This window comes from Heliangelus exortis, chromosome Z (assembly GCF_036169615.1).
Source record: "Heliangelus exortis chromosome Z, bHelExo1.hap1, whole genome shotgun sequence".
Lineage (NCBI taxonomy): Eukaryota > Metazoa > Chordata > Aves > Apodiformes > Trochilidae > Heliangelus > Heliangelus exortis.
Window position 1 is genome coordinate 1,848,144 of NC_092454.1, and position 27,992 is coordinate 1,876,135.

Genomic DNA, 27,992 nt, shown 5'->3' on the forward strand with positions numbered 1-27,992 from the left:
GCAGCTCCAAGTTCTGAAAACTGGGCAGCCCCAGGGTGAGAGCTCTCCAGGGAATAAAATAAAGAAGCCAAAGCTTTGAATCTTGACCTTTTTTAATCAAAAACATACTCTGTTACAGAAGTTCAGGAAAGTTAACTACAGGAGATTATCCACAAACTAGGTCTAATGAAAAACAGACAGGAAAGCTACAAAGGAACTACTGGGAATTCTGGTTTGACCGCTTATCAAGAGGCAATGGCTAAAAGAAGAAACTTTTCACCAGGCTCTCATGCTCAAAACAAAACAAAAAAAAAAGAAAAAAAACCCTCTCGAGGTGAGTTTTGGGTCTCAGTGTTTTGCAGCTCTCAAGCTAACTGAAGCACAACGTGGCAGTGCTACCAAATGTCACCAAAAAAAAAAAAGACAGAAGGGACTGGAGCAAGAAAGCACGAGGGGATGGGTTTGTCTGGTGAGCTTGAAAAGAATTGGAAGTTCTGTGAATTTTGAAAGGATGGATCAGGATCACTCGCAAGGCACAAGAGCAGCCAGCAGTGCCAAAAAAAATCTCCAGAGGTTCTCCTCTCACCAAGGAGGATTTTCCCAACCTTGAGAAGTCAAGTTGGTTCTCAGGGACCTCAGCCTGGTGGTACCTCCCAACTGGGTCTCAGAACACACCACCCAGAACAAGGTTTTAGAGGTGGGTCACCCCATGATTCCCATCACCAGCTCCTGCATCTGATGGAGAAGTGCTTCCCCATTGGTTTTTTTTTCCTTATCTGTGATCAAAGTGCCAGCTTCTCCAGGCAAAGGGGGGTTAGAAGCCAGCAGCTTAGTGATGAGGAACACCAAGGTCCTACAAGAGGCAGCTTGCAACCCTCAGTCCCCAAACCAGCTCCTCACAAACCTGTTCCCAGTGATGGGAATCCTCCTGTTTTCAACAGGACCAGGTGACACCACAGCTTTTATGGTGCTTTCAAAACACAAGAAGAAAGGAACCTCTCCAAAACTGCCTCCTACACAATGCCTGACAACTGAGCAGCTTCTGGTTTCATGGAGCTTCGTATTTTTATGTTAAGCAGCACAGGGCCTGAGAGGAGGAGGAGGGGAAGAAGAAAAAGGATTTCTTCAATCATTTCTGAAGCCCACTCAGAAGCAGCCCCATCTCTCTGGCTTGAATTCAAGAAGCAACCAGGGATTCCCCCACTCCATGCAGCAGAATAAAAATGCAGCTCAAGAAGATCCTTTCTGAAGCATTTAACTCTTCCAAGAAGAGGTTCAAGATGTCTCCATCAAGACAGAAACAACATTCCAAGGGTTCCGTGGCAGAACCCCACTCTCCTCACCCTCTTTTCTTGCAAAATAGGAAGTTTTTGCATGGTTCCTAGGCAGAGATTTGAGCTCCACAGAGAGGATGCTGTCATCTTCAGAAGTGTCACATGAAGTGAAGATGGTCTCAAAGGTAAGGCACAGGAGTTGGACACAGGTTCCATGACTGCTGCTGCTACAGAGCTGCTGGGTGACCAGGGGAGACCCCTTGTACCCTCTGTACTTCAGGTCCCTCTCTATAAAGCAGCCAGAGAACTTCCCCAAGTCCTCAGTTGCTCATGAAGTGCCTTAAATCACAGCCAGGAGGTCCAGGTTCCTCTCTAAGCCCAGAAGATGGAACCATTTCTAACCAGCTTTGCAGTTTCAGCTCCTCCCAAGGGACCCCTGTGAGAATTTTAAGTCTTTTTAAAGCATTCCAGGGAAGAGCTTTCCTTTCCTTTACCATCTTAACATTAAACACCCTGGGGCTTTCCAAACCAACAATAACAGGGCCAAAACCACCCAAACCTTCTGGTGCTGATCCCAGCTCCCCAGGACACAAAGGGCAATGACCAAGTGCTCCAGCACAAAGCTCATTTTGAGGTGAGAGCCAGGGGGGGTGATTATCTCCAGGGAAAGAACCAAGGAAAGACATGGGGAGAGCAAGGGGAGCTGGCTAGCTGAAAAATTCCTCATTGGATTCACCAGGTTTGGAACACTGGGAGCTGAAGAAGGAGATGGGATTGGAGCAGTCTTGATGGCTTTGCCTCCAGGGGGGATGGGGAGCATCAAGGAGCTGTAGGGCTTCTCTGAACCCCAGACAAAGCCCTAAATGCAAGACTGTCAAGGTTCAACAAGGTGGTGTTGAAGGGTTCCCAGCCCATTTCTGCCTTGCCATCAAAGTACAAAAAGTAACAGGCACATAAAAATCTAAAAGTGATTCTCTCATTTTGCCCTTTATCAGCATCCTCTCTGTAACTGCCTGGTGGGCAAGATGAAGTCCATTCAGAGTTCTCCTTATGATTTCTTGGGTCTGATAAACTCATCTGATGTTTTTTTGTTTGGGTTTGGTTTTTTTTTTTTTTGTTCCATTTTCTGAACAGTTTTGGCCATTTAAGTCACTACACTGGAGGTACCATTCACTGTAGGTAGACTTGCAACACCAAAAAAAACAACAACCAACCCCTTAGGAGCTGAATTCCTTCAGACTTGTAAGACAAACAAGAACCCCAGCAGGCAGGGAAAAATAGTTTTACACTGTGTTGTATCAAAGCTTGGCACAATCAAAACATCAGCAGCCAGTACAGAGGGTTTTCTGTGAAGTAACCTCATACAGATCAGTATGATAAGGCCCTCACAAAACTGCAATGTGAAACAGGGATTAAACTCCTGGGCTTAACAGTCAATTCATCACTAAAAAGGTGAGATGCTGGGGAACTTGAAACTCAGCAGAAAGAGCAGGGCAGACAGCTCAAAAAAGGAGGTTGGTAAGGAGAATGTGCAGTTGGGCTTTTCATTTCTTCCCCCAAGTCAAGTTTTTTTTGTGGGGTGAAGGGTAATCTTTCTCCAAGGATGCTGAAGAATCCTCTGCTGAATGTGTTCCTCAAGAATCTGATGCAGCTTGCTCTTTGGATAAATGAGATTGTTAGGGGAGCAAGGAGAATTAAAAAGGTTTGAAATTTAAAGAGAAAAAAAAGCAAACGCTGTTTTTCCAAAAGTCAAGAAGATGCCACAAAAGGGTGGGGGAGCAGTGAAGCTTTTTAGAAGTTAGTCTGAAGAAAGCAACACTGAAATATGGAGAAAACTCCTCCATTTCTGGCCAGAAAGCATCATCTCTGAGTGCTTCTAAGCCTGAGATAGAAACAACGACTGCTGACTCCGATTTCAGCGCTACCTGAACACTCTGTGCCTCAGCCCTCTGCAGATTCCTGACATTATTCTAGAAACTTGGCCAAAAGCTGCTGAATAATCTCTTCCAAGATCTTCTGCTTATGATAAACCACCACAACCACGCTGCCAGATCAGCTCAGCACAGCCCAGCTCAGCAGGAGGAGCAGAACCGGCAGCGCTCGAAGGATTTAATCCGGAGCCGATGGATTTCAAAGATAAATTCAGCTCCAACTCCTTCCACACAGGCTGAAAAAAAAATCATCAGGAATTCCTCCTCATGCTCTGGCATAAAAGCTGGAAGAGATACCCTCAGGAGGTGCTAAGGAAAGAAAATTGGGACCTGCTCTCTGGTGACTTTAAACAAAAAACCTCCTCCCACTATTGGCTGCTGCTGGTCCTGCGAAGGAAAATCATCCATCAGGTGCAGGATTACGTAAGAGAAGCAAACTAAATTTACATTTAAAAAAAAAAAAAAATCAGGGTTTTCATTAGTTTATTTATACTATTAACTAGAGAAGAAAGCATACATATTGTATCTGTCATACAGTCAATACATTTGCATTTTTTTTTTTCCTTTTCTACTATAAATTCTCTATACAAAGTCATTGCCAATTGATACGGTCGTTGATGGCAGAAGGGCTTCAAAGAACCAAGAGGTATAAAAACAAGTTTGCCATCTTGCCCTGAGAGGAAATGGTGAACAGATACAAAAACTGGATCCTAAAGATGGAATATTATCCATGATTTTAATGGTACACTCAAGGAAAAAGAGGCATGCAACTGTTTTGTTGGAAAATACCTGCCAAGTTTTGACTTGAGTGACATCAGAGAAGTCAGTAGTAATTTCAGTGGCAACTTTGCAGACTGGGTATTTCATGGTCTGTTTTCAACTGAGTGCCAGCACTGAAAGCACCCATTTCTTTAGTGTTTTAAAACTCACATGCCTATATAAATAAAAATCTAAGATATATATAAATTTTTTTTTAAGTAGTGAAGGGAAAGCCACACTTCCTTTCCTTCTTATTTTTAACCAACAACGTGCATCTCGTCCCTCACTTTTTTTGGCAGCTTCTACCTTTTAATCTGGAAAAAGATTAATCTGGAAAAACCCATGACAAGATAGTCAACAAAATATAAAAAGTTCTTCTGTTAGCTCTTGTTCCCTCCAAAGAACATCACCAATCAGCTGGAATTTTAAAGTTGCTGTCAGGTAAATGTTTTATAACTAGTAGAAGGAATTTTCAGATATAAATATATATATAATATATATTCTGCATACAAAAGGCTCCTGGGAGGCTCATCACTAAGATGCCATCATAGAGAAGTGAAGTTTCACAGGGGACAAACCCAACACTGTGAAGTCTCTAGAAGGCATTTCTCATTCACTTCAAGCCCTGAGCCACGCATTGTGAAAACTTCTGGAAAGAACTGAAATCCAAATTCCGCTTGTTCAGTTTCTTTCTGCTAAGAGCAAGGTGGCAAACACATTTTTAAAACCAGGGTGAGGGGGGTGGAAGGGGGGAAGGGAGTTTTGGTTTTGTTTGTTTGTGGTGTTTGTTTGTTTTTCAGAAGATTAAGCAGAACAAAAAGTAAAATATATCTTCAGGTTATAAACAGAATTGTATTTTACAATCCACCATCCTCACAATAGAAGGGCCCGCAGCAGTGCAGAGGGGGGGGTCTCAGTCTAAAGGCTGTGGGTCTGCAATAGGCATGGTGTGAAGGACTTCATCTAGGAGCTGGAGGGCCCGGTGTAAATGAATTTCAATCCAGCAGGGGGTCTCTTTGATGCTCTGCCTCGGGTAATCAGGTCCCCAACCTTTTACAAAACTCATCCTGAGTATGCACAAGCGGCGAAGGTCATCTACACCGATCCCAGCGGCTGCTGACAAACCTAAACAGGAAAGGGTTCAAGTCAGTCTTCACAGGCATCATCTTTTTTGGTTTTGGGGCTTTTTTTTTTGGTTTGGTTGGTTGTTGGGGTTTTTTTTTTTTTTTCAGCTGTTTTGTTAAGCCATTCCTGTCTGCTGGGCTGGCTCATCTTCATCTACAACTCCCTCTCGCCACAGCCAAGGCGGATCTTTAAAAGGCAGCAATTTTTTGGCATTTCTTCCAGTTACAATTTGTTCTGCCATCCTGAAAGTGTGCTGAAATATGGAGCTCCTTGTGATGGAGGAGATAGGATGAAACCCACTGTCTTAAGTGGCATTTAAAACTTTTTTAGGAAATGAGGTTAAAAAAAAAAAAATAAAAAATCTCTTCTTGAGGTTTGCCAAATTCTGTGTTTTCAGTGTAAGAACTCAAGACTGATCACCTGGCAGGAAGCTGGGTTAACAAATTACTGACACCTAATAAAATAAAAAGATGAATCCAGCTGGCAAGCTTCAAATCACATGTATGGCTAAGGCACAACTTCAATCCACTCCCCAAAATGCCTTCAGGAATTTAGAGAATTTGGCAAGGCAAGGAATTCAGAAAACACTGTGGCACGTGAAGCAGCCAGAGACATGGGAGTATTTGCACTTCCAAAAGTACTCAGGTACAATTTCAAGGGTTTAGAATTGAGTAAGAGAAAACTCTAGCTCAGAATAACTTTGAAGAAAAAAAAATCAAGAGAAAAAACACCCTCACACTCTCTTCTTCCTCTTCTCAAGAATTAAGTTTCCCTCAACCTACTCAAGGACTTTTTTAAGCAGCCAGAAGTATCTTTGTTTAACCTAAGAGGGTTATGTCATTTATCCTTCTCTATAAACTTTTTCTGTTTATACACATCTGACACCTCCTGAAGACTCTAGAGTGAAACAGGTAGAGAGGGAACCACTCCAAACTTACACCTCCTCACATTCAGAGTTCAGCTGCTGGGGCAGCAGGTGGACGGATGGGGAGGGAGAGCTGTGGTGTGTGGTTTTTAGGTGAGAAAAAAAAAAAAAAAAAAAAATCAAACAGGAGACCAAGGAGTTAATTTACTTACTAATGGCTGGGGCTATTCCACCTACTGATCCTGGTCCTGGGATGTTTCCAGCTACTGCAGCAGCTTGAGCAGCAGCAGCAGCTTGGGCAGTGGCAGCCTGCTGTTGCATCTGACGATGACACTGGCGTAAATCAAACACCTTTGGGAAAGAAGAAAACACCAAACTATGTAAACTCACCCAAAACAAGGAAGGGAAGAATTCCTCAAGTCCCAACCCCAATAATCTGGACCTGTCTTCTGTCCCACACACACTTAGGTTAACAGCAAACCCACCCTAAATAGTTTGATTTCTAACTGAAACGTGTTATTTCTAAATATTAAAGCTGATTCTTGGAGATTTCTTCCTACCACAACCTGCCTGAGCTGAGCAGGACATAACTAACTGCAGAATCAAAGTCTACAGGCTAATGAAATCCCAGATTTTCAACTAAATCCCCAGATTTCCAAGGAAATAGGCATATAAATAAATATGGAACTCAACAAGTCTTGCTTCACTTTCTCAGACTTCATTCTGCTTCACTGAAATGTGTTAAGGAAGTTTGAAAGCAATACCAATCATTGCTACAAGCATCACTGGTTTTTTTTCACCTTCATTACACAACCTGCCTGCAAAACCAATGATTAAAAAAATAAAAATCATCACTGCAACCTGCAAGTAGTTGATCTCTAATTCAAAATTTTTTTGTTTTTATAAGTGAAACTTGTCCCAGATGAATTTTCAAGTTCTGCAGTCACACGTGCAAATAAGAATCTCCTGAAAATAGTTTTGTTTCCATGCACTTGTGTGACCTCTGCATCATTTCATGTTCATAACACAAACTTCTGGATTTACACATTTACACACTTGCCCAATTTTTTTTTGTTTTGGAGAGGGAAACAGAAAACCTATGCTGGGAATTTTAATAGCAGTTAATTGAAAACTATAAGAAAAAATACAAAAAACTGCTATAAAGACTGTGACAAAATACAAAATTAGTTCCTTTAGGAGCATCTGGATGATATTTCCCATTCAGAGTCACCTACTGAACTCATCTTAAGTCAGATGTAAAGTTTTAGGTTTTAAAAGGATAATGAAGGGAGGCTACAAGAAAGCTGGGGTAGGGCTTTTGACAGGGCGGTGTAGTGAGAGGACAAGGGGAAATGGTTTAAAACTAGAAAAGGGGAGATTTAAGTTGGATATTAGGAAGAAATTATTTAATTTGAAGGTGGTGAGACCCTGGAACAGGTTGCCCAAGGAAGCTGTGGCTGCCCCATCCCTGGCAGTGTCTCAGGTCAGGTTGGATGGGGCTTGGAGCAACCTGGGCTGGTGGGAGGTGTCCCTGCACATGGCAGAGGGAACTGGATGAGTTTTAAGGTGCCTTCCAACTCAAACCATGAGAATCAGAAGCAAAGTTACATTTATTTCAGGGTCTCATCATTTCCCTTAGCATTTGTAAGAAATCTACCCCTAGGAAGAGCAAACCAACCTTTATATATGCACTTGGGTAAATCTTGTGAACAGCATCCCCTGGAGCACGCCCTGCTTCTCGATCCAGGTAGTAACTCTGCACGAAGACAGCGTGGTCGCTGAGGCATCTCACCCACACATCTCCTTCCCCCTTGCACTCCAGCTGCACCCCTTTACCTATGTGCAACCTTAAAAAGAAAACCAGTCCCATCATGCCTGTGTCTATCTGCTGTAAATCACACTTTTACTAAATAAACCCTAATTCTCATTATGGTTTCTTTATGGTCTGCGAGATTTTCATTTCCACCCCACTGAACGAGGACTTGAAATTGTAGTTATTATCCCAGGCATACAGCCACAAAAAAAAAACCCTGTAAAGTAAAAAAAATAACCATCTGTAATAGCATGCAAAGATCTACAGGGAACACAGAATGTAGAAGCAATGATAATGGAGTGGCACCTATAAAGTGTCTCAGAGAGACACCAAAGACATTCAGTGCAAAATGCTACAAGTATTTTAGTTCAGAAAATCACTCAAAGCCACATCTTAATGCAGAAATGTTCCTTTGGATCACCTTCCAGCTCTCTGACTGCTGTAACACGATGTTTCTGAGGACATGGGGCTGTTTTCTTCCTCTTTGTTTCAAAGAAAGGGGAAAAAAAAAAAAAAAAAAGGTGCAAGATTTTGGTTCCACATCAGAGCCTGAGGCGTGCAGGGTGAGAATGAATGAAAACCCAACCCTCTGCTCCTCTGACAAAGCTCTGTATTTCAGATCTTCTCACATCCCTCTGGGGTGGGGAGAGCTAATATTCAGCTTGCATACATAATGGCACGAGTTGCTAATTTTATCCTGGAAGGCACAGCAATGAAAGGCAGGGGGTTGCACTGAGGGTCTCTGTCAGGCAGCTCCCATTTTGAACGTGTCACAGAAGCAGCCTCGAAAAATAAACTCTACTGGGGCTAAATCAATGAAAAGCACCATGCCCTGCTGGTTGTTTTGACAGGGAGGAGAATGAAGTGTTATCAAATCTCACAGCCAGCTGAAGCTTTTGGGATCCAGCCCAAAGAATACCTTGCTCTCTCAATGGCTTCTGTTCTGTGCACGTTGGAAAGCTGGCCCAGGCAGAACCGGTCTCCTCCGGAAGGATCCACGTAGCCATCAACAGTGACAATGGGACAGCTGGAGGGGACTTTAAATGTCTCCCCAACTTGCACGTCCATTTCAAAATATGCAATTGAACACCAGTACTCTGGAGCTGAAGAACAGAAAAATGCATATTAAAAAAAAAAAAAAAAAAGGAAACAGAAACCATAGCAATAAAAACCATTGCAGACAATCAACTGAGCTTCCTGCAACGGCGCTGGTGGTGCAGGGTCTGAGTGCACACTGAGAGGAGCCAAGTTGAGGCAGGCAGAGACATGTCTGCTAGCAGAGAAAAATACTACACACTGCAAGAAAGAGGGGCTTGTTGGTTTGATTTGAGCACACATCAAGTCTTTGTAAGGTTTAGGATACAAGTTAGATTTGGTAAACCATCTGCGTTCCTGCGCCTTCTGTCTGCAGTTTGATTTTTTTGTGCACTTTTAACATAAAGAATAAATATCTGCCTCCTCAGGGCTAGGCTGAGGGAAACTACCTCTCAAACAGATCTGGGTGAAGATAGAACTACCTCCTAGGTGAAGTCTGCTTTCTCTATCCTTCCTGCAAAGCAAACTGCATCTGGAAAGCAGGGCAATGGGGGGAAAAACCATCAAAGATCAGAGAGTGATCTTGTCTGCACACAACAAAGTCAGGCCTGGGATAAAACAAGGAAGTATCAAGCAAGGGAGCAGAAGAAAATGGCAAGTTTTAACAGCAAGGAGCTGCCTTTTACCTTTGCTATTTTAAAAATTAAAACTGGCTATGAAGACAGCATTTGGAAGAAGCAACCATGTGAGCAAAGGGAACCCCAGCGCTCTGGAGGATGCTACTTAGACCCCAGCACTTCAGGGAAGGAGGAAAGCTGACAAAACACATAAATTTTTTATTTTTTTTTTTACATGTTTGTCTCTGCCTGGGAGGACCCAGCTCCTCAAGCTTCTGCACTTTGCTGTATGTGCTTTGAAGTGTTGAGTTTCTCTCTTCAGACACATTAAAACCCCAAGTCACAAGGAGCTGAAGCCACTGGGGATTCTGGGGAGCTTTGCTGAATCCAAGAGCCCATTTCCACAGCAGAAAAGCACCTTGCTGGGGAGGGTCAAGAAAATCAGCACTGCAGTGTGCTCAAAAAAAGGGCAGCAGAAGAGCTGATGTGCCAGGGTCTAAATCCAGAAGGAAAAAGAGCTCTGCCAGGGCCAGAAGTGGTACTTGTTCATTTACAAACAGCTGCACCCCAGAGCTCACCTTAAGAAGTTGCTTTTATTAGAAAAAAAAAAAACCAAAAACCAAAAAAGTGTCTGAATCCCCTGAAGTTTTTTTAATCTTCCAATAAATACTCATGTGTCTTAAGACTGAATAAGGTGAAACCCCTGGGTGAAGCAATAGGGTGAAAAAAACTTAAATAATGCAAAATACAATTTAGCTCTAGTTAAGTTCAGCCAGCAATTATCAACAGATTTATCTCTGGCACTGATTTATTAACTGAAAAAAAAAGAGTTAAAACTTTCAGACTTTTCAACTATAGAGCTCTCCCCATGCAGGCAACAACTTTGATGTTGTTAAAAACAAAATACCACCCCACACCTGCAGTGGGGCTGGTTTGTACCTCAAGACATGATCTCTTTGGTTCCCTGAACTGCTACCATTAATGAGGAATCTGGATCAAGATTCTATACAAAGGTCCAAAGAGGAACTTCAGCACCACAATGTTAGGATGGAGGCAACTCCAGGGGTAGGGACTGGCTCAGGGTGGGTTTAAGGATTGCAAATCTTTGACTTGGGCATCTAAATTAAATTGAGTTCAGAGAGTAGGCTGCTGTTTGAAAAAAAAATCCCAATTCAAATCCAGACTTTTCACAAAATGGTTCCTTCTCCTTCTTCTCCCACCCCTTCTGAACATGTATCTCACAAATTTCAGAGTACTTGATACAAGAGAACCAAACAAAACCAACCAAGACTCAAAACAAAGTTACTGGTTTCCACAACACCACTATTACATGTTAGATTTTACTCACCAGGATGATTTGATATAGGAGGCTGGAATGCAAGTTCATTGTGAACTGGCCCTTTAAAAGAAAATATGAAATTTGGTTTACACAAGGAAAAAATAAGGTTTGCTTTCTTAATCTGTTTTCCTACAACAAAAGACTTGTGAGGATGCCAGGTGGTGTAAATCCCAATAGTTTCTGAATCAATTGGCTAAATCTGACAGGGGAGAAAAATGCCCACAGAAGAATTATACTCTGAGAGGTTTCCTAAAAATTCAGAAGCTGAGTAAAGCTAAAAGCTCCATTAGGATCTCAGGAGGAAAGGCTGCAAGCTGCTCAAGCCAGACCCAGCTCCAGGAGAGAGCAGAATCCAGAGGCAGTGTGAAGATGTAATAAAAATAGGACTTGGGCTTCACATCTGCCCCCAAGCTGGGGCAAAGAGAGACCCATCAGATAGAGGCATGTGACAAAAATCTGTCAGAAATGGCATTTCATGAGTCCCATCAATGACAGAACAAGCTGACCATCAGGAACACTGCCTGAAGATGGAAAAAAATGCCCTAGAGAAGCCATTTTCTAAAGACAAAATTATCTTGATACTGCTCAGTTGATTATCTCCACTTTCACAAACTAATGAGGTCCCTCACAGGCAGCAGAGAAAAAGGAATTTTCTCTCCCAAGTAAAAGCATCTTTTGCAACAAGATGTCAAAACAGGCACCATGTTGGTAGGTGCCAAAAGGTGCATTTTTTGTGAAGAAAAGCTCTGAGTGGTCTCACCAGCCAGTTACAAATATTAATCATGGAATGATCCAGGCACTGAGAAACATTTAGAGAGCATCTTCTGCACCACTTAGGTTTTTACACCCTGGTGCTGCTGAGGAATAAGATGACAGTGAAGTGGGATCCTAACAGCACAAGATAATGACACTCAATAACCACATCAAAGCCACAATCTCCTTGAAAAGCTGAGAAGTCATCCTGACATCAACTCACAGCATATTTTCCCCTCCCCTAACAACAACTGCTGCAACCAGGTGATGTGGTTCAGTGCTGGAGCAGGACATAAAGAACTGCTGGAGCTTTTTGTCAATAAATTTAGAAAACCTTTGGGTTTTGGTGTTTTATTTTTTTTCACTATACTGTTACAATACATATGCTGTGCTAGACACACACAAAGTTTCAGCACTTCTTTTTCCTTCTCACCTCCTGGACCTTAAAACAAGATGGTTTGGTCCTGGTTTCATAGATGAGAAAGATTTTTAAAGTTTGTGTGTCAAATGCACTCCTGAGTCAGGCTGTGGGCAAGACCACTTCATTGACAAGTATTTTACTGTTCAAAAAGTTCTTTTAAACTGCTTATTGGACTTGGACACACATCTTCCAAAGCATACTGGAGGTTCTTACATCATTAAGACATGACTTTGAAATTTCTAGAAAATTAAAAGAATAACCTAGAAGATAAAACCAGCCAGTTTTGAAAGAAAAATATCCAAACAACACATTCTGAATCCACTTCCTTTTCTGCTGAGGAAACATTTACTACAAGAAAAAAACATTAAAAGCAGAGGTTTAGAAAGACAATGCTAGTTTTGTTTAAGACAAAGGACAGATGGGATCCCTCAAGCTATCTGATTTTCTGACCTCTGATGGAGGACCCCATTGGCTGGACTCAGTGATCTTGAAGGTCTTTTCCAAGCAAGGTGATTCTGTGAAAGCCCATCAAGCTCTCATATTGAATACACTAAACACAAGCAAGGGAGTGGAAAAACTCAAAAAAAAAAAGGGGATCTGAGGGTCAAGAATAATGAGAAATGAGTTCCTATCATTCAAGGGAAGTGGAAACAAAGGAAGTGATGTGCAGAGCTGCACTACTTACAGTAATGTCCAGGATGCATAGGTGGGTGATGCTGAAGATGGCCATTCTGGTGGTGAGGTATGGTGGGTGTGTAGGCTGCTGTCCGACTTCCAGTCCAAGTTGTGGTACTATCTAAAAAAAAAAAAAAGAAAGGAGGAATTGGTTTTTAAGGGAGTTTTGCCTCCTCTTTGCTTCTAATCCTCTATTTTCTCCGGAACGTTTGGAAACTGGTTTTTTTTTAGAAAACTAAGAAGAGTGCACAGATGTTTATACTCACTGTGATGGTAAGTAGCTGGCTGAGCTGTAAACCCATTCTGCTGAGTTCCTGGCTGAGGCCCTGAAGCAATCTGTAAGAGTCCATCACTATGGCTACCTGTCAATATATTGGTAGGTTGACCTGGTAAAAGAACACACTACCTATTCATGAACGTTCCAAAATTTTAATTAAGAAGAGCTCAGCACTACTGGGGAGGAAAAGACACCCAACTAAGGGCACTGCAATAGACAGCTACAAGTCTGCTTTCAGGATTTTTGTGTTTTTTTTTTTCCACCCACCAGAGTGTCTCAGGAAACCTGGAGCAAGATGCTCATTTTTGACACCCTTCATATTTCAGGAGTTGCAGTAAGGCAGAGAACTCTGGTTATCAACCTCATCTTTGTTTTGTTCACATCTTGCTTTTCAGTTTGAAAGGAAAGAAGGGATGTGGCAGGGTTTTATTCAACAGCTGGAGTAGATTTGGTACCAATCCAAACAGGCCAGCAGCAGGTCCAGCAAGTTGCTTATTTTTTACCTGCTGTTCCTAAGGAAGACAGTTACTTGAATTCATGGCCTCCAAAGCATACTGAACAGTATTTTATTTTTAAAAATAGTGCTGGAATAGAGCTGCATACATCACCTGAATCCTTCCTGAAAAAAGTTGCTGCTTTGGTTTTTGTTGGGCTTGTTTTTTTCCCAAATAAATAGTTCAAGAGTTGCTTAAGCTCTGAAGTCAAACTAGAGAGATTTCAGAACAGGTTAACAGAATTTGATTTTCAGAAGGCTTCAGCTCAGCCATTAACACTAAACTGATCAGCAGTTCCACAAGTTATTCTTGCACTCTCAAGCTGGTCTGGCTAGCAGAACTGAAAAACTTGCATTAAAAACCTAAAAGCAAGTTGTTATTTCGTGTCCACTTTGCTCCAACAATTACAGCACTGATGAGATAAAAGTGATTGACTATCAGCTGTTGTGCAAAGGCAATAGGATTCAATTTCCTCTCCTTTTTTTCTCTGCTGGAGACAAGCAGAGACACTGTATCTCAGCTTGGCAAAACCATCATTAGTTTTAGCAAAAAAGTCACCAGCTGAAATTAAAGTACATTATCAGAACACCCCAATATCACCAGAATTCAAATCTGATAACATGAAATCCATTCTGTTCACACACATCTTATTAAACTCCTGAAGAGTGGGTGAAAACTCCTCCAAACTTCACAGGTTTCCAAGTTAGGGGTGCAGGACACTGCCTACAGATCTGCTTCACTGTCCTGCAGGAGAAGTGTGAGGTTTGATGTTGGCAATCCAGAGGCTTGCACTAGCACCAAGTACACACAAAAAGTACAAAGAACTACAACACAGCACTCAGAGTGATGAAAATATTAATTAGGGCTGTCACTCTGGTAGTACAGAAGGCCATTAGAAAAACAATCTAGTTAAAAACTGGAAGACTCATTTTGTCATCTGTGGGACACTAAAGAATCACCTGGAAACCTCTGGATATTGCCACCTTTTGTGGTTCTGCTTGGTGGTGTGAAAAAATAATCAAATTCTTCCATTCCTACAGCAATTTTTCCAATAGTAGTCACAAGGTTTTGTCAGTGGTCAACTGTTCTAACATTGTAACACTGAACCTCTGGTATAATTGAAAGAGCTGTGTAACACTCCTCTAGCTTCAGTCTCACTTAAAAATCACTGGGTCACACCAGGAAAAGTTACTCTGAGGATGCTGTAAGCTAGAAGCTTTTCTCAAGAGTTGTAAAACTGCCAAATCATACTGGCCACACACTTCACCAGTTTAGTGTGGCCCTGTAAGACAACAGTGATTATCTCTGGGCTTTTTTTTTTCCCCCCCCTCCCACATTTTCGCATACAAGCTCAAGGATCTTACTTGTTGAAGCCACAGGAATGTTGGGAAAGTTAGTGGTGCTGGTAGTGCTAGCCTCAGTAGGAGCTAACATGGCTGGGGTGCTATAAGGCTCTGTTGATGCCCTGTTACTTGGTGGGTGCTGGATGGTTTGAACAGAATGCCCTTCAGCAGAAGACAACGACGGCTGCCCCTCGTAGTCATGAACGTACTCGTCTTTCACCAACATGCTTGATGGAGCTGTGGAGGAGCAAAGCAAAAGCAACTTCCAGGTTTCAACTACAAAACAGCACTGAAGCTTTCAAGCAATCCCAGTGCCAAGACTCCTGGGAGGAGGATTCAACCTCTGGAAGCATCCCTGAAGGACTCCGCTGCCCGCCGCGAGTCGGCGGGGGGAATTTTCAGAGCTGAACTGGGTGGGGAAGCAAACTGATTCTTTTGCTTCCTGCCACTTCAGTCCCACACTAGGATTTTGTTTTCTAGCCCATAACCATGTGACTGGACAGAGTAAATCTATGGGAAACCCATGCAAGCCCCCAAATACACATTAAGGAAGGAACTAAGGAACCGATTTCTAGCGCACAAGGAAGAGCCCAAACCCAAGCCCCTGGGAAAAGCAGAATTCATCAACACAGCACAGAAAAAAACCCCTCATGAATCCCTCCAGTAATTTTAAACTCCCATCCAAATTGACTAGAAACATGAAATTCCCACTCCAAGACAATGTAACACCACCCCCTCTATTTAACAGCTTAGCCATTAATTCAGAATACTCCACAGACAGCCTCAGGAAATTCCTAGCACCATCCCCACCAGAATTTATTTCTGGATGTGCTATTGAGCATATTCAAGTAGAACTCTTAACACTACATTAAGTTCCCATGCTCGTTTTTAAAGCAGCCTTAAAAGTGCTAAAATGGGCAGCAATGTTCTGTTTCCTGCTGCAGAGAGAGTAGCACAGGAGGAAACACTTTTAACTGCTGGCTGGTGAGCTTTGATTCTATACAAAAAGGATCATTTTTCAGCAGGCAGAGGTAATAATGCAAATTAGGAGAAATGAGCACACAAGTTAAAGCTTGTGAAGTTAGCAGTTGGTTGGGTCTTAAGTCATCTTTGCTTGAATACTTTGAATAAGGTGCTAAAAACAATGGATTTCCCAAATTTCCTTCTCTCTGAGTCTCTTCTGGAATAACAAAAATATTCAGTTTTGAAACAGAGCAGTTACCAGCTGCACAAGCTCAGACTTCTGAATAATGTATATTGGCCATTTAATGACTGATTTTTCACAAGTTTCAGCACAAATATTAGAAGACTTCATTAGACTGCATATTAACTACAGAATTCCTATTATTTTCTTGTTAAACTACTTATTAAATCATAAGCATCTATTATTCCCAATCCAATTAATGAGCATATCATACAGCTGCACACGTTTTGGGTGTTGGGGATTTTAATCAGAGATGTTTAACAGTGAGATTTTTTTCTTTTCTTTTTTTTTTTTGTTGGAGATTTTAATTTCCAGGCACTGAAAGCAGAACCTGAGCTAAAGCCTCAACTTAAAGAATTTATCAGAACTTGCCTCTCATCTCCTATTTATCTGTTTTTTCCAAAACCAGAGAGACAAATGCACTTCCCATCTGCTCTCTGTACTCCCTCCCAAGGAGCTACAAAGGAATAAACTGGAGAGTTTAACACAGTTTGTGCTCACAGAAATGCAGTAACAAACAGAACTACTTACCAGAGCTCTGTAGTGTCAGTCCTGAGAGATCTTTAAAAAGAAGAAAAAGAAACAGGATGTGTGTGGAGGATTATATACACAATTAACATTAAGTTTATAAGCTTTTAGATATTAGCACAACAGACTCTACATATTCTACCCCCCCAACACAACACAAGTTTCAATGCTAAGTTACTCCTAAGGTGCACATGAACTGTAAGAACTTTTTACACAAAAGCCACAAACTGTTCCTTCAGAAAGGTGTCAGAAAATTCCAGTAAGCTGGACATGACCACACAGGAGCAATTTATAATTCGATCCTTAAAAGTTAATTATTTTTTTTAAATTTAGGCCTGCATTTTCTCCACTCAAAAGGCAAACATTTCACATTTTTATCCTTCCCCCCTGTTCTATTTTAAATCCAGTGCCTACTCACCGATGCCAGGTGATACTACACGCTCATAATGGTAAGGATTTACACAGACACTGTCACATTTTAAGTCAAAAGCATACTGACAATATTTAACATGCTTGAGTTCATTTTTATGAAGATCAGGCCACCTCCAAAGCCGAGCATAAATCACATGAGGGAATCCCTTGCGACCAGCCACCTAAAAAGGCAGACACAAAAGTTGAGTGGGAAAAGCAGCAAGGTGGTTTTTTTTCTTTATTAAAGTGAGGAGCAAAGCTGGAAGAGGACAAACACCACCACAACCTCTCCCCCATCATCAAAATAGGTCAAAAAAGGACCCCAAACAAAAAAACAAACAAAAAGGTGCGCGCTGTTTACCCCAAGTTTTGGACAGAAATCAGTTTCTAACAGGGTTTTGCTGAGGTTAAGTGATTTTTTTAAGATAAAATACTGGCTATAAAATGGCAGAAGCAGGCTTTATGTTTAATGTTTTCTGTATGGTCACCTTCCCCACCATGGATGATGAAGGAGCTTTGCCCCAGAAGAAGAGGAACCAGGCACTAAAAGCTATGCTAGAAGGAATTTACAAGTAGAAGAATGCCAATCCATTATACTGAAAAATAATAAATTTAAAAAAAATAAAAAATAAAAATGCTTCTAGGCAGAAAGCTAGCCAGCAAACATGACATCTGTCCTGGAAGACAACCCAAGCTAGGCAGGTACTGAGTACTGCAGACTCCTTGGAGTACCTCAGCAAGGGAGGAGAGCTCTTTCTTCACCCTGCTGACCAACACAGAGCTAACAGAAGCTTGCAGTGAAAATACCAGGGTAAGCAGCCCAATTTGTTACAGGACCCTGCTTTTTCCTGCCACACACACACACACCCTCGCTGATCCAACGCCTTCTGCTCCTTTTGGAAAAAAAAAAAAATCAACCAGCAAACACTGCAGCCACAAAACCACAGATGGGGGTGAGGGGGGGAAGCAAGAGAAGAGCTACTCTTCCTCAAGACTCTAGGATCCTGCGTCACTCCCTTCTGCTCCAGCTTGAGTAGGAGGAAAACAGCTGATTGGCACTGGTACTGACCTGCAGCCTCCCATCCAGCGTTCTCTGTATTGTAACACACTTGCTAGGATGAGCTCCATTTGTGGTTATGGCTGTAATCAAAGAATCCAATTCATCTTTTTTCTCCTTTAGCTTTTTAACTAAACTTTCAATTGCGCGCTTGGCAAAAGTTTCACTCTCTCCCCCTTGTCGATGGCACATCAAGCTGTGAACAATGCTCAGACAAGCATCATTACTTGTTGGTGTGTTAGTAATAGACATATTGTCCATTTGTCACAGCTTTTTTTATGGGTTTGTTTTTGTTTTTTTTTTCCTTTTCAGTTTGGGGGGGGCTGTTATGGTTTTCAAGCTGATGAACACAAGAGATGATCCAAGTTAAGTGTTAGATGTACTGTCTCTTGGGAAAACCTAGGAGGAAAAAATAGCTACATTAGAATTGTTTGTCACAAACTGCAGAGCATGTTTCTAAGGAAGGTTGTGGCTTTTTTGCTTCTTTTATTTTCAAGCTAAGTGCAGGATATTAAAAGCACATGAAAAAAAAACAAAAAACTGCATCACTTGTTCCATGATAGCTAAAACATGCTTAAGACACTGCTTAGGTATAAGGTTATTTTTTTTTCAGCCCTACTACCAGTATTTAAATAAAGATTGTATACATGTACACATAGTAGGTACATATAGAAAGGGAGGGATTATTAGATGAACAGGCTCTGAATCAGGAGAAGGAGAAGAGTGACAATGATTTCCTAGGAAGGATGAAACCAAGTGAAAATCCTGACTGGGAATCAAGGGGGAGTGACCAAACCAAAATCTGAATGGTAAAGAAGCACAAATGCAAACCAGAATCATCTTTATTTAATAATCCTCTTTGAATAGGTCAGAGCTGTGTTCTGACCTCAGACTAACCCTAATTCTCTTGGCTAATCAGAAAGGCAAAAACTCTGCCTGGCCATTAGCTTAATACACATTTATGTAAATTAGTACTCTGTGTATCTTTATGTATGAAAATCCCAACTGGCACATTTGTCTCCTGTTGTTTGGATCCAGCTTCTTCTGGATCAAGCCACATCAACTGAAGTCATGAAAAAAAAGCACTTTTAAACGGTCTCAAGCAGAACTGTCTGAATTACACTAAGAAAAGGAGTAAGTCTGTCCCAAAACGTTTGGCCTTTCAACTCCCTCTGTTAAGAACTTGCAGTAGTTTCTGCTCATGAAGTCATCCTTCTCAAAGCCAGAAGACCTCATGGTTTTCAAGTTTCCTTTAATTCACAAATTAAAAGAGCTGGCCTGATTTTCTCTGTTCTGTCAGCTAATTTCTACACTTCATCTTGTTTGATCCAGAAACATAGGACAGCAGGTTTTGTGCACTGGCAGGGAAGGAGTCCAAAAAGCTGCTCTGGTTCTTCAAGCTTCAGGTAGTCAACCAGTAACACCATTCTACCATCTATTTGGTCTGACTTGAAGACACTGGCAGCAAACACACAGAAATTATTTTTCTCCATTTATGTTTTCTGAGAACTTAAAAAATAAGCCTTTCTGTTGTCCTCAGCAATGTAAATAAAATACATTCAGCTTCAACAGGTAAGGAAAAAGAAGTCTCTTCATATTATCAGAGGAATACATCCAGTCAAAGACCTGTCACTGCACTGGAATTTTCCATGGTATTAGAGGTACAGGAGATATTTATTGGAAACAAATGCACAAAAATAAGAGTGGGATGGGGATGTTACCTTAGAAAGATAATGCCTCACACAAATTACAGTGTGAATACATGGTTTCCTTGCTTGTAAAAAAATCCAAAATACCACAAATCCAGGACAATTATAAAAGGAAATTAAGTCTTCCCTATTTAATATTTCCTCCAATTTTAACTTGAATACAGCATGCTTTGGAACTCTTGGAAAAAACCCATCCCAAATCCTTCCCCTCCGCTCCATTTTTAATCATTTTCTTCTTTTGTAGGGATGCTTTTTTGGACCTGATTTTTCCCAAAAGAAAACAATCACCTGCAAGTTTGAATAAGATCATTTTACCTAGCTAATAAAGTTTCTCCCTTCAGTGCTAGATTGTTGTTTTTTTTTTTTGCACTTCAACTCAATAAGCCTCTTTTAAAAGTCAAGCTTAACCTGCCAGTCATTCTCCATGGCAACTCACATAAATCCATAAAAGCTTGCCAGCTAAAACAGAATAGAACATCATTTTCTTTAAATATAAAGCAGCATCCCAGAGAGATATGCATAAATAATCATAAATAAGCAACTAGATAAAGCTATTAGTCAAAAAAGCTTTAAATAAGATGCTTAAAACTATATATGCAGCTCCACCTTCTACACCCCTAAAACAATCAATGAGAATTTTGCCTGACGACTTCCAGAAGACTAAGATCAAGCAAATAAACCCTTATTTTAAGTGAAATAATCTTCAGAAATGTTGAGTCACCCCTCAGCTGCCACTGCACTCAATAGGAGCTTCTGACTATTCAGCACTTTAGAAAGCCAAGCCACTTGTTCAGGGTTTTGAATGCTGCTACACAGTGCTGGTGCATGACTACAGGGTAGTTCAGGAGCCTTCCTCTAGAAGTTTCCCTCCCCAAAAAACCTGGATGTATTATTCTTGCCTTTTCCACCCCCAGAAAAAATGGGGGTGAGGTCAGGGGGGGGCTACCAACCTGGCACATATTTCTGGCACCACAACGTATTTCTTCTGAAGCACCAGAGTGTATTTTGCAGCCAAGTTTGGGCCTTCCACAAATTTCAGTTTCTCACCCAGCAGCTCGACAAGCCTATCTTTGACCAAGTCACACATTCAAGAGGTGCCTTGACACCTCCTTCCTCTACTACTTCCCTGTGTGCAAATAAAAGTGAAACGCAATCTTAACACCTTGTATTTTTAGAAGACAGCCTTTGAAGAGAAGGTTCCAGCACGCCCTCCAAACCAGAGTGCTCCGTGTTCTGCACAACAACAGTGTGGTTGTGTGATTTAACCTTTATTTGATGCAAGCATGAGATCTGGAAATCATTCTTCAGCACATCCCTCCACCCAAGGAGCTGAGAGAGCTCAGGCGACAGCTTTACGGTGAAATACGGCACCAAATAGGTTGAGCAAAGATCTGGTTTTCCCTCACCCTGGAATTTCATGGACAACTAAGAGTGTGTTTTGGGGGAAAAGGGGCAGAAAGAGAGGCAGGAAACAGGAGAAAGCAGCAGCAGGAGACAGCTTGCAGCAAAACTTTTGGCTTCGCCTCCCAAGGAAGCCAAAGGTGCTCCTCTGCCTTTGGCTGTGGGGTGATGCAAGGAGAACACAGAAAATAAAAAAAAAATGGGACATGCTAATGTGAAATGCTGACAAGTTACAAAATTATCAAGAGGTAACTCATTATGTTAGAGCAAGTCATTTATTTCAACAACTGAGTATTAATAGGTCTGTTACAAAACAACAACTCCTGCCCTGCCACGGCCTAAGTGTGGGGACAAGGATAAGATCCTCTGGAGAGGACATCAATCTGCAAGACAAAAGAAGTTGAGATTGCCAGGTAATTAAAACCACCTTTGATGATCTACAGCCAACACACTGCTGAGAGACCTGCTAAGTAACCATTAACTGAAACTCTTCCTCCAAGACTGCTGCAGACTTGAACAAACACCATCATTCTTCAGTCCATCCCACTTCCCTGCGGCTGCCTCGCTGAAGGGTGATGGATCTTTTTAGCCTCTGCAATGAAATTCAAAACATGAAGCAGCTGTCTCAAATTAAAAATGCAACATTGAGGCCACATGCCTCCTTTTCATGCCCCTGGTAAATTCTGCCAGGAACGGTTACCTGAACAATATAAATAGATTCTAAAAAAAAAAAAAAACCAAAAAAAAAAACCCAACACAGGAAGTTATAATCGTATGCAACCTCTGTAATTAAAATTAAAAATATTATTGATTTATCTACGTGGAAATAATTTCACTGAGCTCTCACACTCATTGCACTTAAATTTACCTTATGGGCAAGGAAAGCAAAATAAACACCCTACTGATTCAAACTATTCCACTGTTCTCAGATCAACTGCTAAACAGAGATCATTTTGCTCCTGTGGCTAGAAAACAGAGATGGGGCTTAATGTTCAGCATCTCCTGCAAAAACTAGCTCAGAGTTCCAGGAGAGCATTCCCCTTGGTGGAAGCAAGGTGCTCCTGGATCAACTAGAAACAATGGAGCAAAGTCCAAAAAGCAGATGAGATCTCACCCAAAGGGATAATCAATGAGTTTATGGAACAGAAAATTAATATTCCACCTTGTTTGCCAGATCTCCTCAAGCTGCACCAGCAAGATAGACTATTCTAAGCCAGCAGGGCTTAAGAACAAGTGCTTTTCACGTGCCAAAAAACCAAGGGTAACAAAAACAGCCTGAGCCATGACTTCCAAATATTTTGCAGCAACTCTTCAGGCAGCACACGAGCATTTGTAAGATAGGATCTCTTGGAAAGCCTCACGCGAGGCCCGAGAGCTGCTGGGGTTTATTTCAGTTTGAAATTCTTCATCAACAAGAGCATGCAGGACACATACATGCAGGGTCTGAAGAAGGCACAAAGGGTTTAAGAAGAGGGGGGGAGAAAAAAGGGTTTCTGCTTTTCACAGAATTGTTCTTCCTTGTTTTTACAGAGACATTACTACAGCCAGGGAGACATCGGAGCTAAAAAAATGTGAAGACTTCACCTAAACTCCCCTCAACCAAGCCAAGCCCATTTTGAAACTTGTCTAAAAAAAATAATCTCTGTATCCCAACAATTCCCACTGTAAAAATGAAAATTTGCTGAGAAGTTACTTGTGTTCTTTATTTCTCCCCCTCAAGTGGCTTCTCTTCCCCCTAACCTCCCACAAAAGCCACAGGTTGCAATTTGGGGGCAAGGAAAGAACAACAGCTTAACCCCAAAATAAGAACAGGAAATAACAAGGCTTACTCAGACAAAGCAGGAGGTTAGGATGGAGCTGGAAGTCAGGGATGTAACCCAAAGGGACACAATCCAGGCAATCAGCAAACCAACAGCTCAGGCAAGAGGGGTTAATCTGGGTCTGGTGCTGATCCGATGCACCGCCCGGTTCATTTACAGGAGGGTTGGAACCAATCAGAGCTGTGGAGGGATCAAATTCACCACCAAACTCACATCTAAAAATGTGACAGCCCAAATGCCACTGGATAATTACTTTAAGATATGGGCAAGAGGCCAGAACCCCCCCTTCCTGCCCCCCCTGTCACTTTCTGAGCATGGATTTTATGAAGTTTTGACAACAAACTAGGTAAATTCCCACATCCCTTGGAGCTGTCATTGTTTGCAGGAGAAAAGAGATGAGAAGTAGTGTGATGAGGAGGGATTGCCACTTAGTTCTAAAAACTAAGATGCTAAAAACCATGAAGCACTGAAAGAAAGAAAAAAAAATAAGTAAAAAAATATAGCACAGCCTTGGCACAACTGGAAAAACAGCTCCTGCAGGTGTCAGGGAAACAACGACCCCTTGGAACAGCTTTTGATGGATAAATCCTGCAGCTCAGCTCAGCTCAACTCAGGAGAGGTTCTGGATCCAAACATGGTGCTGAAGGTCCAAGAGATGCTGGTGGAGGGGGCTGATCAACAATGGAGATCAGCAGTGAAGAACACAAGATGGATCTGCAACCCCATGAGAAACCTGAAGTGAAGAGTGGTGATGAAAATACAAAGAGTCTGCAAAGTTAAAATGAAAGAAAAAAAAAACAACCAACAACCCAAAAGGTTTTCCACGTGTTAAGTATCAGATGACACATTCAGAGCTCAGGAGGCCTTGAAACAGCAAGAGGGGGAAGAGAGATTTGCCATCTTTTTGTGGAAAAGCATCAGGCAAGGGTCCTGTGTCACCCCAGATGATGGGTGTGGGTCCTTTCACACTGAACTGGGCTGTTCTAGAGAAGAGGAACTCAGCTTTTTAGCAGAATTTATGCAAAAATGCTCTGTGATGCCTGGAAAGATACAAGCCTGGGAATTTTTAGCACTGGTGTATCCATGTAAGGGCTGGCGTGAGAAACACAGGGCTGTTGAAGAGGGTAATGCAGGGCAAAAGGGTGTCTAATGGCAATCAGCAGGTAGAACAAAGTCCTTCTATCAGTGCTACAAATCTTAAGAGAACTTGGCCACCATCCACTGCAAGACAGTGTAGAAGGGTCTAAGCAAGTCAGCAAATCTTGGGGGCAGAATATCTTCTGTAATGAGCCATGACTTAAGTGAATATTATCACTATGGTCTTCAAAAGAAAAAAAAAAAAAAAAAAAAAAGCAGCTCCTCATGTCTGAGCTTTTGATTAAAAAAAGAAAAAAAACCACATTTATTGTAGTAAGAAAGAAAGATCTCAGCCAGACTAAGGCTTGCAAAGCTGGAGAGTCACCTACTGGGGTGAGGAAGGCAATGAATTTGTGCAAAAAAAAGACCCCAATGACCAACAATGTATTTCCACGTTGCAAATACAAAGGTAATTTTTAGGAAAAAAAAAAAAAAAAAGAGTTGTTTGCTCAAAGCTGCCACTAATGTTTGGGGAACACCATTTACCAGAAAGAACCCCCCCAGTGTTCTAAAACTGGGCAGTAATGCAGCACTAATGAACTGGCTAATTAGAACAGCATGCAAACTGACATCTTGCTGCAACATTACACGTGCAGAAAGGACAAGAGAGGCTCTGTTGCCTCCAAAAGGAGACAAACCCAAGGATGGCAGAAAAGCAGAATCTGCTTTTGATAGCTTTTAACCACCAAAACACGGAGTTTTGCTGTTTAATAATGTAGTGCTCTAAGTTTTAGGATAAAAAGTAAATCCATAAATCAATATAACAAAAGGCAGGTCAGGATTTGATGAAGATTATAAATAAGTGATTAAACTGCAGATACCTTCCAGCACATCAGATTACTATCTACTTGCCCAAAGGGTGAACAGGGACAAAATGTTTGTAGGCATAAAAACAATTAGCATTAAAAAGCAAGAGAAAGAGCACCAAGAAGGTCCTGCACTATTTTTCTCCATGCACCAGTGTCAATTCTGCTCATCCCCCTGGCAGTGACAGAATAAAGGAAACTGGAGAAGACTTTTCAGACAATTCTGTGTGGGAATTCATTCATCTTCACAGGAAATCCAAGGGGGAAAAAGCAGGAACAGCCATTTCTTTTTGGAAGCAACTGATGTGATGGAGCTGCCCAGCTGCACCTTTCCTCCTCTCAGCTTCCACCTGTGCACTGCTTTCAGCAGCACTTTACAAATGCAACAGACTGAGCCTCTGAACAGAGCAAACATTGCTGCTGCACAAGGTTCCAGGGTTGGTTTTGGTTTTTTTTCTCATTCAAGAAACTAATAACACAGTAAAAAAAAAAAAAAAAAAAGGCAACTCTTGTCTCTAAATGCATGGAGGGGACAGGACATGATAAAAAAGATCATGCAACTATGCTGATGTGACTACAAATGCAAAGGTTTTTTAACCCAGGAAGTTCCTTTTTTTTTTTTTTTTTTTTTTCCATTTTTGTTCCCCTTCCCTTTCTCTCCTTTTAATTTCTGAGAAGGCACAAAAGAGAACAAACTCCTCTTTTCAACACAGGCTTCTGGCCAGTCAGAGAAGGAAGACCAGGGTACATCAGGAGAGTGGGGAGAACAGCAAACTCTACAGCTGCATCTGTTTCACCCAGGCACTGAGACTCACACCACCAAGAAGCCATCCTAGAATTCCTAGGGGATGGAAACCTGTGAAGGGCAGGAAAGGCTCAGAAAGGAGCAGGTGATGGAAATCCTAGCTGTAGGATGAGAGCAAACCTGCCTGAACTCTTCCACGGAGGATCCTGCAAGACCCATCCCCTTGCAGAAGGCTCCTTTCAACAAGGAAAAACAGTAATTTGTCAAAACCTCACAAACAGAGGAAACAATTGTGGCTACACCACGCAATAAAAGGGAAGAGTCAGACCTTGCTGAGGCAGAAGTGGTGTGATTTTTCACTTGGACAGAATGTTTCAATGCCCTAGCAATAGGTGTATTAGATAACATCTGTTCTTTATTGTAATCTGCACAGAGGTAATGTTCTCTGCGTTTTGTTCGAGCTTTAAACACACACACACACACACCGAAAAAAAAAAAAAAAAAAAAAATCACCTCTGGGCAAAGCAAGCATGGAAAATTCCAGTTCCAACCAAAAGTCGAGTTTTTCAGGAGGTTAACAACATAGGAAAACAGAGTCCTCAAATTCCAACAAGAGCTTAACAACTGCACGGCAAAGGCTGCTCCTCACCAGGCTGCAGCAAGCTGCTCTCAGCACCTTTGTTCTCCACTAAATCTGCTCCTACCTCTCCAAACTCCCATCCCTATTGTACTGGCTGCGCCGGAATGCATTATGTAAAGAGGCATCTACTTAAAAAAAAAAAAAAAAGGCATTCTAATCAGTTTGAGACACTTGCTTGCTTCTATTTCAAAGAGCCGAAGCCTCAAGAAAGTTTCTGTATCAATATTAAACGCGCCTGCTTATGCAACAAGCAAATCAAAAGAGGTTCATGAATGCAAAGAGAGAAGGAACTCCTTCTAGTAGCAACCTGGGGAAGATAAGAGGAGAGCCAGAAGGACAAGCTGCCTGCTTGCAAACACCCTCGTTCCACGGGGCAGCTGTAGCTCCGTTTCAACAGCCTCTCCTGAGATCACCCAGGGTGTTCAGAGAAGCAGAAAAGCTTCGATGATTTCCAAAAGCTCTGGCGGAATAACCCCAAAGCCCTCTCCTCTCCTGTTGATAGTGGCAACACCGTTCATCCCCGAGCTAATTTGAGGAGAGGTGGGGAAAGACACCACGATCCCGCTCCGGCCGTGTGTGTCTGCCAACAATAGGGCTGCAGGAGTGCAATTTGGGCTCCGAGTTGTAATAACACACCGTAACCCACAAGGAGATTACCCCACGAAATGAACCATCCTCCCCGCGGTAAAACCTCCCCAGGTAAAACCTCCAACTATGCAGCGAGTCCCAGAGCTTCCCCCAAAAACCCAACAGAACGGGGGATGGGAAGGAGAAGGGGGAAAGAAACAGTAAAGCTGGACTAATCTTTAGTTAACAGCTTTTTAACGAGCAGCCCGGCGCTGGGTGAAAACCAGCTAAGAGCCCCGTTTTTCTGTGGTTATTGCAAAGAACATGGCAGGCTGGGGAGAAGCAGAAAGGCGAAGCGGCTCGCACACACTCAAATAATGATAATTTAAAAAAAAAAAAAAATAATTAAAAGAACATCCAGGGCATTTTCCAGCGTGCGGAGAGAAGAGGCCGGAGAGAGCGGAGGAAAAGTTGAAGCGGGGACAGGGCCGGCTGCAGAGCCGTGCCGAGAGGACAGCGGGATTTTAAATCAATACCACGGAAAGTTTCGGGGCCGGCAGGGGTGGGGGAAGAAGGATCTGATCCTTCCCCTCGCGGGGAGAAGGGAAGAAGGGGCAGCGGGGCTGAGGAGAAACCCCCACACACACACCCACCCACCCACCCCGGGGGTGAGGAAGGGGCAGCGGCTGCTCCTGCTCCCCGGAGCGGGGCCTGAGGGAGGCGGGAGCCGAGAGCGGATGTTACCTGGGCCTCGGCGGAGCCGCCGCTTTCCCGGGCGCGGCCTTGTGGTGAGGGGCGGCGGGGAGAAGGCGGGAGGCTAAAGAAGGCAGGGGGAGGGGGGGGACGGGATCCTTCCCCCGCCTCAGCCGGCCCCGGTGCGCCGGAGCGGGCCAGGCCTCCGCCCCCCCAAACCCGCCCTCCCCTTCCCGGGCTAGCAACCGGGCGGGGCGGTGCTTATAAGCCCGGGAAGGGGGGAAGGCAAGGCGGGTGCCCCCGTGTCCGCCGCCCGGGTGCTGTCGGGGTCCGGGTTGTTGTTGTTGTTGCCGCGGCTCCGGCCGCTCGCACTCCGCGGCCGCCGCCGACACGTCCAGCAGCCACGGCGCATGCGCCACATCCGGGTACCCGGCACCCCCCCCCCCATATACACACACACCGCCGCCACACGGCTGCACACACACACCCGCAGCCACTGCGCCTGCGCAAAGGGCGTCCCCGCGGTTGTCGCGCAAGCGGGAGGGCGGAGAGTGAGGCGGGCGGGTGGGTTAAG

General features: G+C 42.7%; 1 protein-coding gene across 3 annotated transcripts; it reads right to left on the minus strand.

The window, feature by feature from the left end:
- Positions 1–74: 74 nt before the first annotated feature.
- On the minus strand, positions 75–27,843 carry LOC139790234 (mothers against decapentaplegic homolog 4). Of its 3 annotated transcripts, XM_071731783.1 has the most exons (13): positions 27,470–27,843; positions 20,560–20,735; positions 17,913–18,299; positions 16,851–17,025; positions 16,436–16,465; positions 14,722–14,937; positions 12,853–12,972; positions 12,597–12,707; positions 10,747–10,797; positions 8,666–8,849; positions 7,612–7,780; positions 6,146–6,284; positions 75–5,068 (listed from the first exon to the last, which is right to left on the minus strand). In XM_071731783.1, the coding sequence occupies exons 3-13, from the start codon at positions 18,159–18,161 to the stop codon at positions 4,857–4,859; spliced, it is 1,656 nt and encodes a 551-aa protein (XP_071587884.1). In that variant the 5' UTR covers positions 18,162–18,299; positions 20,560–20,735; positions 27,470–27,843; the 3' UTR covers positions 75–4,856. The 3 variants fall into 3 exon arrangements, with proteins under 3 accessions (XP_071587884.1, XP_071587883.1, XP_071587885.1); XM_071731782.1 differs by lacking the exon at positions 20,560–20,735; XM_071731784.1 differs by lacking the exons at positions 12,853–12,972; positions 20,560–20,735 and having other exon boundaries at positions 27,470–27,842.
- Positions 27,844–27,992: the final 149 nt, after the last annotated feature.